Raw genomic sequence first — 12,684 nt, 5'->3', positions numbered from 1 at the left:
AATTGCTAATGTTAACTAGCATGTTAGTTAGCAATAATTAGCCTGTGCTTATGTTATCTCCTTACATATACCTACGCTCTCCATCTCTGTAAGATTGGGAATGATTGAGATTTCTCTTGGCACAGCTACCAGAAGACTTACAACTTTCAGACACGTTGCTCACGTCACATTTACGTTGTCTCCGTCAGTTGGAGGCTGCGCAGTAAAGCAAGGGATCACCGCAAAAGTGCTTCTAATAGCCTTCACTGGTCTCCGTCCAGAGCAACGGGGTCTATTGGTCCATTATATACTGTCTATGGTCTGGAGTCGCTCTGTTGAGAAGCAATTATTGCCCGAACAGGATCTGTTCGGACCAATCAGATTGTCGGACAGATGATCAACAGTAACAGAATCAACCGCGTCACCAAAGAACGCTTGGGTTGAATTTGTTGAGATGTGTAGATTCCACCATCGCGTCTGTTACAGAAGATACCGACAGCGCATTCGTTTTAAAATCCTCAGCGGAGGAGCCTCAACAACTGCCCGAAAGCATGGTAGCGTTATATGGTGGAGCGAGATAGAGAGAGACTGAAGAGAGGGAGCGCCGGCGCTAGAACAAAGCCGTGAATCAGAGAAATAAAACGTGTTTTCGCCGATTCATCTCTAGAAATGCGACTGTAGCGAGCATGTCACTAAAACTAACGTTATCCACATTTATATTTACACGCAACAAATGATATATCCAGCTTCAAAAAAGTCTAAGTCGGAAGTTAGAACGAATGCATTGTGCAAAGAGTGGTTGCTATGGAGACGATACACAGTGTTGAGTTCCGTTGCTCTGATTGGTTGGAGGTCTATCCAATGAATGCAGAGGCATATTTTTCCTGGTTCGGTTGGAACACGCCCCATAATCACAGCCCAATGGAGCGGTTTCAGACTCACATTCTGACTAGAATCTGAGTAGGACCACGTCAGGCTAAATTAAGACTATCAGCTCCACACAACTCTCTCTGTATTTCTCAGTATGACCATGTTCAGAAGATTATGTTTTCCAGCGACTTTCGATGATCGATTGAAGATGTCATGTTTTCTAATCCTCCGTGTCCTCCTTGGCTACTAGCAACTGTGTGGAGGAGGGGTGGGGGTGTCACAGAAGGCTTGTATCATGTGGATGCAACAGTAGTTTTGTTGTCATTACTTAGAATTCCTCATTGGGGCAACAGAAACTACGCACTGTAGCTTTAAACATCCCTCTCCTCACGTTGGATTTCCTCTACCTGTCCTTCATCTCCTCCCTCCATTGCTCTGAGTCATCGAGGGCATTCTGTCTCTCTCCCATCCCCCCCCCCCTTTCCTCTCTGCGTGTTTGGGTGATGGAGTGAGTGTTGTGATGGTCCGCTCAGCAGGCGTATAGGCTTGGCTCAGTTAATAATAAAACTAACGAGCATCAGCCCAAATGAGCTTTTAATGGGCTCTGTCTACCTGCGGCTACAAGAAAGGGAGGGGTTGGATGGGGTGGGAGGAAGATGGAGAAAGAATAAGGCAAGAAAGGAAGAGGTCAAGGTAGACAAGTGGAAAAAGAAAGAATGGTCAGTTACATTACAATCACGGTTTTTCTTTATACATTATACATATTTGTAATTGCATAGTAAATCATTCGTATTGATAGTTAAACATTTATATTGACTTTGAGGTCATTCATTTGACCTGCGAGCTAAATCCGTGATCCAAAGACACCTTGGCCAAATTGTGTTAGGGAACCAATTTGACAATCAAGTTGCTTATGCTAGCTATGTCTGCCAGCTAACGTTAGCATTACATGCTTTTTAAGAATTTATGTGGAGATAAATGTAATGTTGACAGCTTTGACTTTTTGACTCAAAACATAATCTAAACAATATCAGATGAGAATTTCAGTTGGATGAACTTGAAAATCAATAATTAGAATTATCTGTCAGAGCGTGCCTAGTCAAATTGTAAGTCTTGGCAGTGTTTGTTTTGGAAGCCTAGTTTTGTGTCAACAAATTCTCAATAAAGTGAAACATTTAGAAAGACATTTTAAAGTTCTGCATAAACTTGCTGAGAGCAAGGATGATGCATTAAGGATTTTGTGGGACAGCCTGTCAGACAGTTTATGGTATACTTTGGAAAAAAGCAGGTGTGGCTCTTTAACTAAGAGCTTAGTCATTCAATTAAACTGCTGAGTCATATTTGACCCCCCCACCCCCCTACATTTTAGTTGTATACATTAAGAAAATGTCAAAACAGTGGTTGAGTTTATATCTGTTCTATTTGTTTGTTTATTTGTTTTTCAAATTAGGATCTCCCCAAGTATGACATCATAGCCATAGCACATTGTTTATGTTAACTCCTTTAGGAAAGATGCTAAAGTCTCACACACATCTTTTAATTTACTCAGGTCTGCTTTAACTTCACTTTCCCATACAGTACGTTTGCTACTTTAGTCCTTCAGTGATTTCCTGTAATTCCAAAAATGAGTTTGGACAATTCCCAGACAAGACGTGACCCTATAACATCCATAAAGGATTTATGGAGCGGTGAGGCGCGAACTCTAAGTACTATAAAAATAATAGATGCCTCAATGTACAGACGTTTTAACTATGGATATCGTAACATTAATGAAATTGTTTTTTCACTTTAGTTTTCTTGACTCTGACATAATCTTTTAGTGATGTAATTACTGATGAGGTATTGCACATGTGACCAAAGTAACATGTGAATTAACTAAAGATTAGAATCCATAGAGAGATGGCAGAGAGAAAACATTAGGCCGTGGTGATTGATGAGTACTCTGTGTGGCTGACAGAGCAGCAGACATGCAAGAAACTGTAAATAGACACTTGATTGATATCACTCCATTGTGCAGTCTGGGGTAAGGGATGAATTTCTTCTTTAGGGTGCAGTGGCAGCATTACTCATAGATGTGTGGGCACAGCTATCTCCACAGGTGCTGCACCAATTGATGTAAAGGTCCAGGGTTTAGGGTTTGAAGGGTTTTCCTGAGAGGAATTACATTTAAGTAAATGTTGATGTTGTGTCTGTTGATGTTTGGGCCTTGCCTAAAGGAAGTAAATAAAACATCACTCTTGCATACGTTGTCTCATGCTATTAAATTTTTCTAACTGACTTGCTGTATTGCTTATTAAACTTCCAGTCATCTTTAAATGGGTGATAGAATGATTATATAGGGTATTTCAAACTGTTCCTAATAGGGTATGCAACATTGGTTGGGCTGAAAATGGCCCGGGTGCTGTTGTATGCGCCCTAATGCAACCCTGTGGAATGGCGCTATTTGAAACAAGAGGTTTTCTTCCATATATGGGATGCTCATAAATATTTAGATGAGCTGCGCGCTGATTGGTTGGTTTACAACGAGCGAAGCACACACACACATAGTGGAGACGAGACAGCAGAGGTCTCATATTTCAGACACTGCTGGCCATTTCAGCAGAGCGCTGTTATCAAACAAACCCAGCCTGTCTGCTAACACACACACAGACACACACACACACACACTTGCACTTACACTTGCACTTAAACTTACACTTAACGTTACCGAAAGATAGACATGCCCAGCCGAGCAGCGGCTGCAGTGCTGCCGAAGCAAGCAGGAATGGCTGGAGAGAAAATATTCCCGGCTGGCTTCAAACTTCATTTCTGCTCCGATACATAAACTCATCAACTAATGTTACTGTACAAAGCACCAGAGACGCAGTTTAGTTACAGTTTAGTCATCCTGCAGTTTGACACACACACACAGACACACACACACACACACACACACACACACACACACACACACACACAGGCACACACAAAGGCACACACACAGGCACACAGACCGAGAACAGAACAGCAGCAGCAGCAGCTACAGCAGCGCACCTCTGCCCCGCGGCTTTAGATCCACAACTCCCGCTCCATTGCCCGCGGCCATTGCCCACGTTGTAAATTAATTTATTAATATCAGGGAACATGCCTGCCACACTCGCAGTTACTCAGTCACTAAACCACCAACTACCGCTGACCTGACGGAGCTCCACGACCGGCCACATGGTGCTCTGTACTCAGCACACGGTCATCTTTTCTGGGGTAACTTGACCACTAACTACCGCTTACCTGGAGCACCATGACCGGCGGCAGCTCGCAATGAAATGTGAAAAGTATCGGCATTCCCTGTACAGCCTGGAACACTGCATTTACGACCGTGGTTCATTTTCAATATCCTTGAAAAACTTCCAAACTTTCTTCTTTGTAATTCCCCTGGAAGTGCAAAGCTCGCAGCTAAACTAGTGTCTGACATCTACTTGACCTACATTCAGAAGACCAGCTGGTAGTCTGTAGCTATGTAAATTTTGGGGTGTGACAAAGCTACAGACTAGAGCCAAATAAGGTACAGCCACCGAGTTGACTTCAACTATTAGCTTTGTTGGGATTTGCCTGTTTTCAGAGGCAGTTTCAAATTGATTTGCATAGGAAAGAGGTGTCAATGGGATTTTGAGGTTATGTATGTCCTATTTACCCACCGAACTGTCGTTATTCAACTATGATGAGGTAAACTCAGTTTTGCATTCTATCACCCCTTTTAACCGTCTGTGGTTTTGTATCTTCACAGAGTGCCGTGATGTGTTGTTACCCATGATGCTGCGGGAGCTGAGCGGGGCACTGATCAGTATGGCTGACGGGCCTCATGATGAGAGGAGAAATAGTCTGGAGCTGCTCAACAACATTCTGGAGGTCCTCAGCAGGGACAATGTGGTAAGATGCACAGCAATTTTGCAGGCACATAATGCCAATGTTCACACTCAGCATTAAACTGCAGTCTGGGTGATTGTTTCAAGGTAGACAGCAGTAAACACATCCAATATGCACTGAGAACTTGAACTGAGATCTGATTGGCCACTTTTGGATATGGTTAGGGTATGATTGCTGATGTAATGTTGATAGTATTATGTTTATAACAAGTTGGTCCATGCTGTTGCATACAGTTTGACAAACTGCCAATCAGCTTCTGTCTGAGGCAAGTTCTTATTTCTTTCTCTCTCTTCATTGTCACCTCATTTCATTTTGAGGTTTTCTGTGTAGTTTTACCCAGTATGCACACAGCAATCCCAATCATCTATAGCTTACCATACTGTAGCAGATGTATGGCTGTACAGTTGCAGTTTCCACAGAAGTTATCAAATGCCAGTGGGAAACAAAATCCAAACATAAGTGGTCATCTGATTTAAAAATATAAACCGCCAACCAACAGAGGTGGAAAAAGTATTAAAATATTGTACTCAAGTAAAAGTACCAATACTTTTCATGAAATATTACTCAAGTACAAGTGAAATTACCTGTCTGAAAAATTACTCAAGTAAAAGTAATAAGTAGTTCATTTAAAATGTACTTTAAGTTAGAGATGTTCCGATACTGATACCAGTATCGGTATCGGCTCCGATACTGCCTAAAATGCTGGTATCGGAATCGGGAAGTACTTGAGTTTATGCACCGATCCGATACCACGTAATAAAGCCCTGAAGAAAATCTATGTTAAAGTAGTTTATTTATGTTCTTTTTCCGTTATAACTCACTGTCAAACTGGATAATAAAAGAAAGTTCTGTGGCATTCATTGTTTGTGTTTGTTCATGTTTCACAAAGAGTTTAACCTGAGCCAGACCGACAACAAAGATAGAAATAATACCACATCCATACAGGGATAGAAGTATACAGTTGTTAAAACATAATAAAATATATGACACACTGGTATTGGATCAGTACTCGGTATCAGCCGATACGCAAGTTCAGGTATCAGAATCGGTATCGGGAAGCAAAAAATGGTATCGGGGCCATCTCTACTTTAAGTAAAAGTTTCTTAGTTACATTAAAAAAAAAACTGTAAAATGGGTTGGGGGGGATCTCTCCCATGTAGTGAAAATAGTACAAGGGGTCATAAATCCAAAACAATTTTTTAATTAAAGAAAAATCTATACAAATGTATAAACAGCTATACAAACGTATACACATGTAATAACAACATAACACATGTCACATGACATTAGATGTATGCAAATTAATTTAGCCAGTGTCCTACATATGTTGTCCTACGGGTTGCTAGTGCTAGACAAAAATTAGCAATGCCACGAAAACATTGTTTTGCTAATTGGCAATTTGCTATTAGTCATGAAAACTTTGTTTGAAGTACCAATGCACAAATACTTACCAAAACATGCTTCCGCAGATTAGATGTAGAGTTATTGAATGCTGCCAGTTCAGTCACCTTTGGCAGGCACATCTGGCATTGCATGATGAGACTATTGGCCCTCTTGAATTTAAATAAACAGTCTTTCAAATGTGGCCAAGGATTTTCGTCGTTTTGGGCAGCAGAATTAGATGTTTCAGCTAGCATTTCTACTGAAAGAGTCTCTGAACCGTCGTCGCTCGCCTGATCCACCTCCATCTCATTCTTAATCTCCTACAGAAAGACTTGGCGCCTGGTAGGCACAAGGGGGTAATCCTCTCTCCACAACGCGTAGCTCCTATGGCGCCATTTTTATGCTAACAAGCCATCACCCGCCGTTAGCATTCCATTGACTGCCATTCATTTTGACATCACTTTGACAGCCAATAGCTTTACATCTGAAGCGTTTAAAGACTCTATTTGTCCATTGTTTATTTCTAAAGAAACACGACAATGTATAAAAGGCTCCATTACCTTGTATCTCACGTTATGGCTCTGTAGCAGACGTTTTTGTAAAGATAGGCTATTGATTGTGTCATAACCACGCGACTTACTGTCGCATAGTAGAGGAATTACTGTATAGTACAGGAGAAACTCGCAGGCAGTTTACATTAGCTGTTTAAGTTTAATTACTAATGTTAACTAGCATTTTAGTTAGCAGTAATTAGCCTGTGCCTATGTTATCTCCTTACATATACCTACGCTCTCTGTCTCTGCAAGACTGAGAATGATTGAGATTTCTCTTGGCACAGCTACCAGAAGACTTAAAACTTTCAGATGGGTTGCTCACGTCACATCTACGTCTTCAAGCTCAGTTGGAGGCTGTGCAGTAACGCTCAGCCATCACTGGAAAAGTGCTTCTAATATCCTTCACTGGTCTCTGTCCAGAGCAACGGGGTCTATTGGTCCATTCATTTTACTGTCTATGGGTAGGCAGCCTAGATGCTGATCATTCATCACTGTAGTGGTTCCAGGCGCGATTTTTTTTTTTTACTCAGTAACGGATGGGATTTGTAATGTAGCGAAATAAAATACTTCACTCAAAATACATTTTAAATTACCGATTTTAAAAACTACTTGTAAAATACAAAATACACAACAAAACTACTACTACAGTAACGTGAGTAAATGTATTTCGTTACTTTCCACCTATCCCAACCAAGATAATAAACACTAGAAGCTTACAGTTGAGGCAGAGCAATCAGCAAAGTGACTGAATTGTCGAGCATAATTTGCTCTGAAACGTCACAATGCTACCTTCTTACAAAGCAGAAAAATGTGTTAAGGTAAAAGCCCATGAATTTGAAAAAAAATTCTTTTACCTCCTCAGCATCACTGGATGAAAATGAACTACCCCTGACCTCTGTGCCACCCCCAGTGCAACTTGTCTCCAAAAGAGTAAAGTAAATAGCCTTAAGCTGTTTGGTCTTCAGTCCTACAGTCTTGCAATGAAGCAGGCCTTGACCAATTAGAATCTAATTGATTTTGTTTCACATGCTACATGTTAGTCTGTTGGAACAAAATCCAGTTAGCTCCTGAACTAAACACCTTTTAGTACGCACACAAACACACATACACACACACACACACACACACACACACACACACACACACACACACACACACACACATACACACACAACAAATAAATCAACGATATCCAGCTGAGGGGTTTTTAATTACTTCTGCAAGTTGTTGACAACCTGCAGTGTTGGAAGTAAAGGTGTGGCTTTTTTCTGCCCAATTTGTTTGGATACCACTAATGAAGCATGAACCAAGAGGCGAGGCAGTGAGAGAAGAGAGAGGAGTAATGAATTAAGTGGAGTGAATATGATGAGAAGGATTTGTGTTGGTTGAAGTATAAAAAAACATAACAGGCGGTGGCAAAAGGACATGACAGGTACGAACACAATGATGTGCAGACTACAAAACCAGTGACGTACAGTCTCAGGGAGGTTTTCTAGCAAACTACATGAGGGGAAAAGTCTGCTATTGACGTATGTGTGTCAGACTCCAGATTAAAGAATCAAAGTACAGAAACACACACTGGATTGCTTTTTGCTATGTTTAGGATTGACATGATATTTCATTCTGAACATTCTTATTCAAGTACACACACAAATGCAGTCAAAGAAAACACACACACACACACAGACACACAACACACACCACACACCCACACACATGTAGCTACATCATCTGGTGCAGTCTTTCCCAAAGTTAGGGTCAGGACCCATAATAGGTTGCGGACCTGTTTTTATTGGGTCGCCAATCTGCTGGGTATCGTGTTAAAAAATGTTCACTATCAACACCCTAAACTTGATACCGGTTCCGAAACTATACTTTTTTCAATAGCTATTTTTTTTAAACATTTACACCTTTGTGGCGCACACAGTAGTCAAGCCTCTTAAAATACAACAACACACACACACACACGAGCCCTCTATCTGTGTGTAACGTAGTGTCTTTTCTGCATGCCTCTACGATATATAGACAACCAATCACAAGCATTATAAGATCTTCGTACAAGCATGCTGCATACTTATTGGCTCTCTGATGCTGATAAGATTTAGGTATTGAAATTTGGTTTTCAATAACAAGGCATTTTTTGATAGTTGATACTATGGAGGCAATTCGGTCGGTAAGTATCGAAGTTGTGACTACTGTGATTCCCTCACTCTTGATTGCGTGCGTGATGTAAGGAAAACACAAAGTTAGACTTTAAAAACATTTAGCAAAGCCTGTCGAAATGCAGAGTAAATGTGTTCAATGTGTTTATGTGGAGAGGTGTAATGCAATACATTTCATATGCATTTTTAATTCATGGTTTGTTACGTTCATTGTCGGTAGTTTATAAATGTAGATATCATGGCAACATGTGATCTGATGACTTTTGTAATTTCGATACCCAGGGAGATAATAACACATTTCTTTTTCGGGTCTGGAACTGAAAAGGAACCCCTGATCTAGTGTATGCGTGTTGCTCAACTGCACATGGTATAGTTTAATGAGAACCTTGACCGCAACATCTCTACATGGCTTCTGTTTTCTTCATGCTGCACAGGTCTTTGTAAAACCCAGACACTGTTTTTCGGCAAGGAAAAGCCTCTCTGAGACACATACTGTTGTGTTTGGTTCTCTTAAATTCTCAGGGGGACAAGAGCAGAAAAGGCCAGAGAAATTAAAACTGCTTATGGCCATGCAGGGAGGATGAGAATAGTAAATGGAGGAGCAAGACAGAGCGTTAACAGCTATACAGATGGAGGTGAAAGTGTGTATTTCATAGAAAATGAGGTGGAGGGATTTTACAAGAAAACAATGCAGGGAGCTGCAAAGATGACGGAACGGGGGAGAAAGAACACAGATGGAAGAAAAACAACAGAAGTAAAGGAGGATGATGTCACCCTCCATCTCGTTTTCTTTATCCTCTCTCTTTTTGTTTTCCACCCATCTCTTCATCTCTCGCTTCCTCGCTCTGGGTGGTACCTGATTAAATTGTCACACCACAGATGACTCCAAACTAAAGAGAGAGATGCAGATGGAAGTCAAGACGATGCAAGTGACAGATGCTCTTGTCTGTGGGAGAGTTTGTGTTGAATTTATAAGTAACTTTTGTGTGCATGTGTGTGTGATAAAGGGAGGATGCTAACAGAGAGAGACAGAAAGACCAAGGCTCTCTTGCTTTTTTCTTTCCCTTACCCCCAAAACAGTGTTTTCTGTTTTTCTTTTTAACATCATGTTGCCAGTAGAGGTGATAAACCAGTCTAGCTACAGGTTGGAATAAATGAGTATTGACTTGCACGTATCTTTGTAGGAGAGAAAAAGAGCATAGTGCCACATCCCTCGTCTTCCTGCTCTGAAAAGACTGTCTAAGTCTAACTTTTTCCAGGAGACTAAAATAGCTACAGTCAGCCAGAAAGATTTAGGCTTATTTAGGATCAACAGATGTGCCTTAAAGATGCAGTAGGTAAGACTTGTAAAACTAACTTTCTGTCATATTTGCTGAAACTGACCCTATGTTCGAGTAGAACTACATGAAGCAGGCAATAAAAAATAAATAAAAGCCGGCTCCTCTGGCACCACCTACAGCCTGTAGTGCGATTTGCAAAAATACAAAGCTTCCTTTTCAGATGCAGGAGAGGTGTCTGGCTAGGTGTCAATCACTGCTCATGCACACGCATTCATTTTCCCTTGTGGGGGGAGGGGCTTAGGAGACCGTTTTTGGCTTTAGCGGAAAGGGGGGAGGGAATGAGAAGTTGTCGATGGTTAAGTCCTGGATCTTATCTTAGCAATCCTACCTACGGCACCTTTAACGTGTGTGTGTGTGTGTGTGTGTGTGTGTGTGTGTGTGTGTGTGTGTGTGTGTGTGTGTGTGTGCGTTGCGTATGCGCGTGCGCGTGCGTGCGCTATGCGTGGTGCGTATGCGGCGCGTCGCGTGCGTATGCGGCGCGTGCGCGTCGCGTATGCATTTTAGGTAGTCTGATGGAAATGGTATGCAAGATGACACACTCACTTTCAAAGTTGTTCATCTTTTCTGTGTGCTGTTGCTGTGAGTCAGAGCCTTTTTAATGTGGTTAATCTTGCCTACCTGATTATCATCTGGCCATTCAAATCATCTGCCATCAGGCCAGCACACACATACACCCACCCCCACACAGATGCACCCTGCAGCATTATTGCTAAGGTGTGTTTGGATGTGTCACATGCTTCACTAGTGAGTTACTACCCCCAGGCAAGTCTGAGTCAACTTCCATTGACCAGTTCACTGTAACTGTGTGTGTGTGTGTGTGTGTGTGTGTGTGTGTGTGTGTGTGTGTGTGTGTGTGTGTTCTTGTTTAACTACATTCGTGGGGTCCAAAAACTGGGAATACAGTATACTTTTGGGGTCCGGACAGCTTTGTGGGGCCAAAATGCTGGACCCCACAACTTTAAAGGGCTGTTTGAGAGTTAAGACTTGGTTTTAGGATTAGGGTTAGAATTAGGTTATGGTTAGGGTGAGGGTAAGGGTTAAGGTTAGGCATTTAGTTGTGATGGTTAAGGTTAGAGTAAGGGGCTAGGGAATGCATTATGTCAATGACGGGTCCCCACAAAGATAGCGCCACGCACTTGTGTGTGTGTGTGTGTGTGTGTGTGTGTGTGTGTGTGTGTGTGTGTGTGTGAGTGAGTATTTCTTTTGTAAAGGTGCATTTAGAAAGGGTTGCTATTTTTATGTCATTAGTCATTTCTCTTAACTTTTAGTCTTCACAGGTCATCAAACAATTTGATTTCTTATGTTGCCTTATTAGCTTGCACAATGTCTTAAATATTTTTGACATTACAAGCAATTTTCATTATTTATTTGAAAAACTTAAATTTGCAATCTTCTGAGGAAAATGTTTTATTTCCTCATGTATTGTGTTTCTGCATGTTAAATGTTAAAGTACTTCAGATGAATCGTTGGTGAAACGGCTCAACTATTAATAGCAGGGCAACAAATCAAAATAATATTGCTCAACAAAAAGACAATGAAATCATTGCTGTTGGATTGTCATATTCAGATTTAAAATATTTTAAAACGGTTTCCTAAAGCACCTATTATATTCTCATATATTGATATTATTTAGCAATATATTTTTGAGGAATTTGATATAGGATCACAGTATATGAGTTTGTCAATATCGCCACGGTTAACTCCCATGTTATTAATTATATATATTATATTAATTAAATGATCTGAAAACATTATCATGCAATAAAATTACATAGCATTAAAAGAATGTATTTATATTGCCTTCTCTTCCAGTTCAAGAAACAGTTTTTTGTCTTTATTTCCAAAGAGAGTTGGTTGTCTAAGCCTGATATTATTCTTAATATATGACTCGACTATTGCAAAAGTTGCAAATATCCACAGTTTGTATTTAATAGATAAAACAACCAAAATGGCAGAAAGAATGCATCACTTACCGGCACCAGACAGCAGGTGCAACCATAATGCGCCGGTCTTAATGTCTAACAACACTTGCCATGCAGTTGACAAATAATTCTGATATTTTAACTAGAAAACAGTAATCTGAGCACATACTCTTCTCATCCCCCTTGTTTGCCTCTGGGCAGATGGAGGAAAAGAAAGTTGACAGAAAAGTGGCTTCAAAGGGAGCGGAAAGATAGGAATAGGAAAGCAGGTCTGCACAAAAAATATCCACATCCACGTGCCTTTGAGGTTCAAATGTCCACACACTGAGGATGATTAAGTGAATGTTCTGGTGAGGCTCACTTTCTGAAAAGTGAACAGACTTTACATTTCAGGAAACTTGATTCTCTTTCTTGTTTCATTTGAACTGCCAATCATCCAGTCAGAGACCGAGCGAAGCTTTGGACTGCGTGTGCAAACTTGGTTGCTTTTGCAGTGAGGAGAGTTTTAAAAAAGCAACACAAAAATGGCTACACAAACAAAACCTGACGAGTCTCCAAAGTTTTGTGGAGA

At 40.9% G+C, this 12,684-nt stretch overlaps 1 protein-coding gene across 1 annotated transcript in view; it reads left to right on the top strand.

Annotated features, from left to right (window-relative positions):
• Positions 1-5,231, top strand: part of LOC120567463 (dedicator of cytokinesis protein 2) — a 51,603-nt gene extending 46,372 nt beyond the window's left edge. Inside the window, exon 25 of the mRNA XM_039814435.1 lies at positions 4,613-5,231. Within this exon, the coding sequence (XP_039670369.1) occupies positions 4,613-4,812 (200 nt within the window). The 3' untranslated portion in view covers positions 4,813-5,231. The remainder of the gene's footprint in view (positions 1-4,612) is intronic.
• The last annotated feature ends 7,453 nt before the right edge of the window (positions 5,232-12,684 follow it).

This window comes from Perca fluviatilis, chromosome 10 (genome assembly GCF_010015445.1).
Source record: "Perca fluviatilis chromosome 10, GENO_Pfluv_1.0, whole genome shotgun sequence".
In the NCBI taxonomy this organism is placed as follows: Eukaryota; Metazoa; Chordata; class Actinopteri; order Perciformes; family Percidae; genus Perca; species Perca fluviatilis.
The sequence above is the reverse complement of the archived record's forward strand: the minus strand, read 5'-3'. Positions and strand labels throughout refer to the sequence as shown.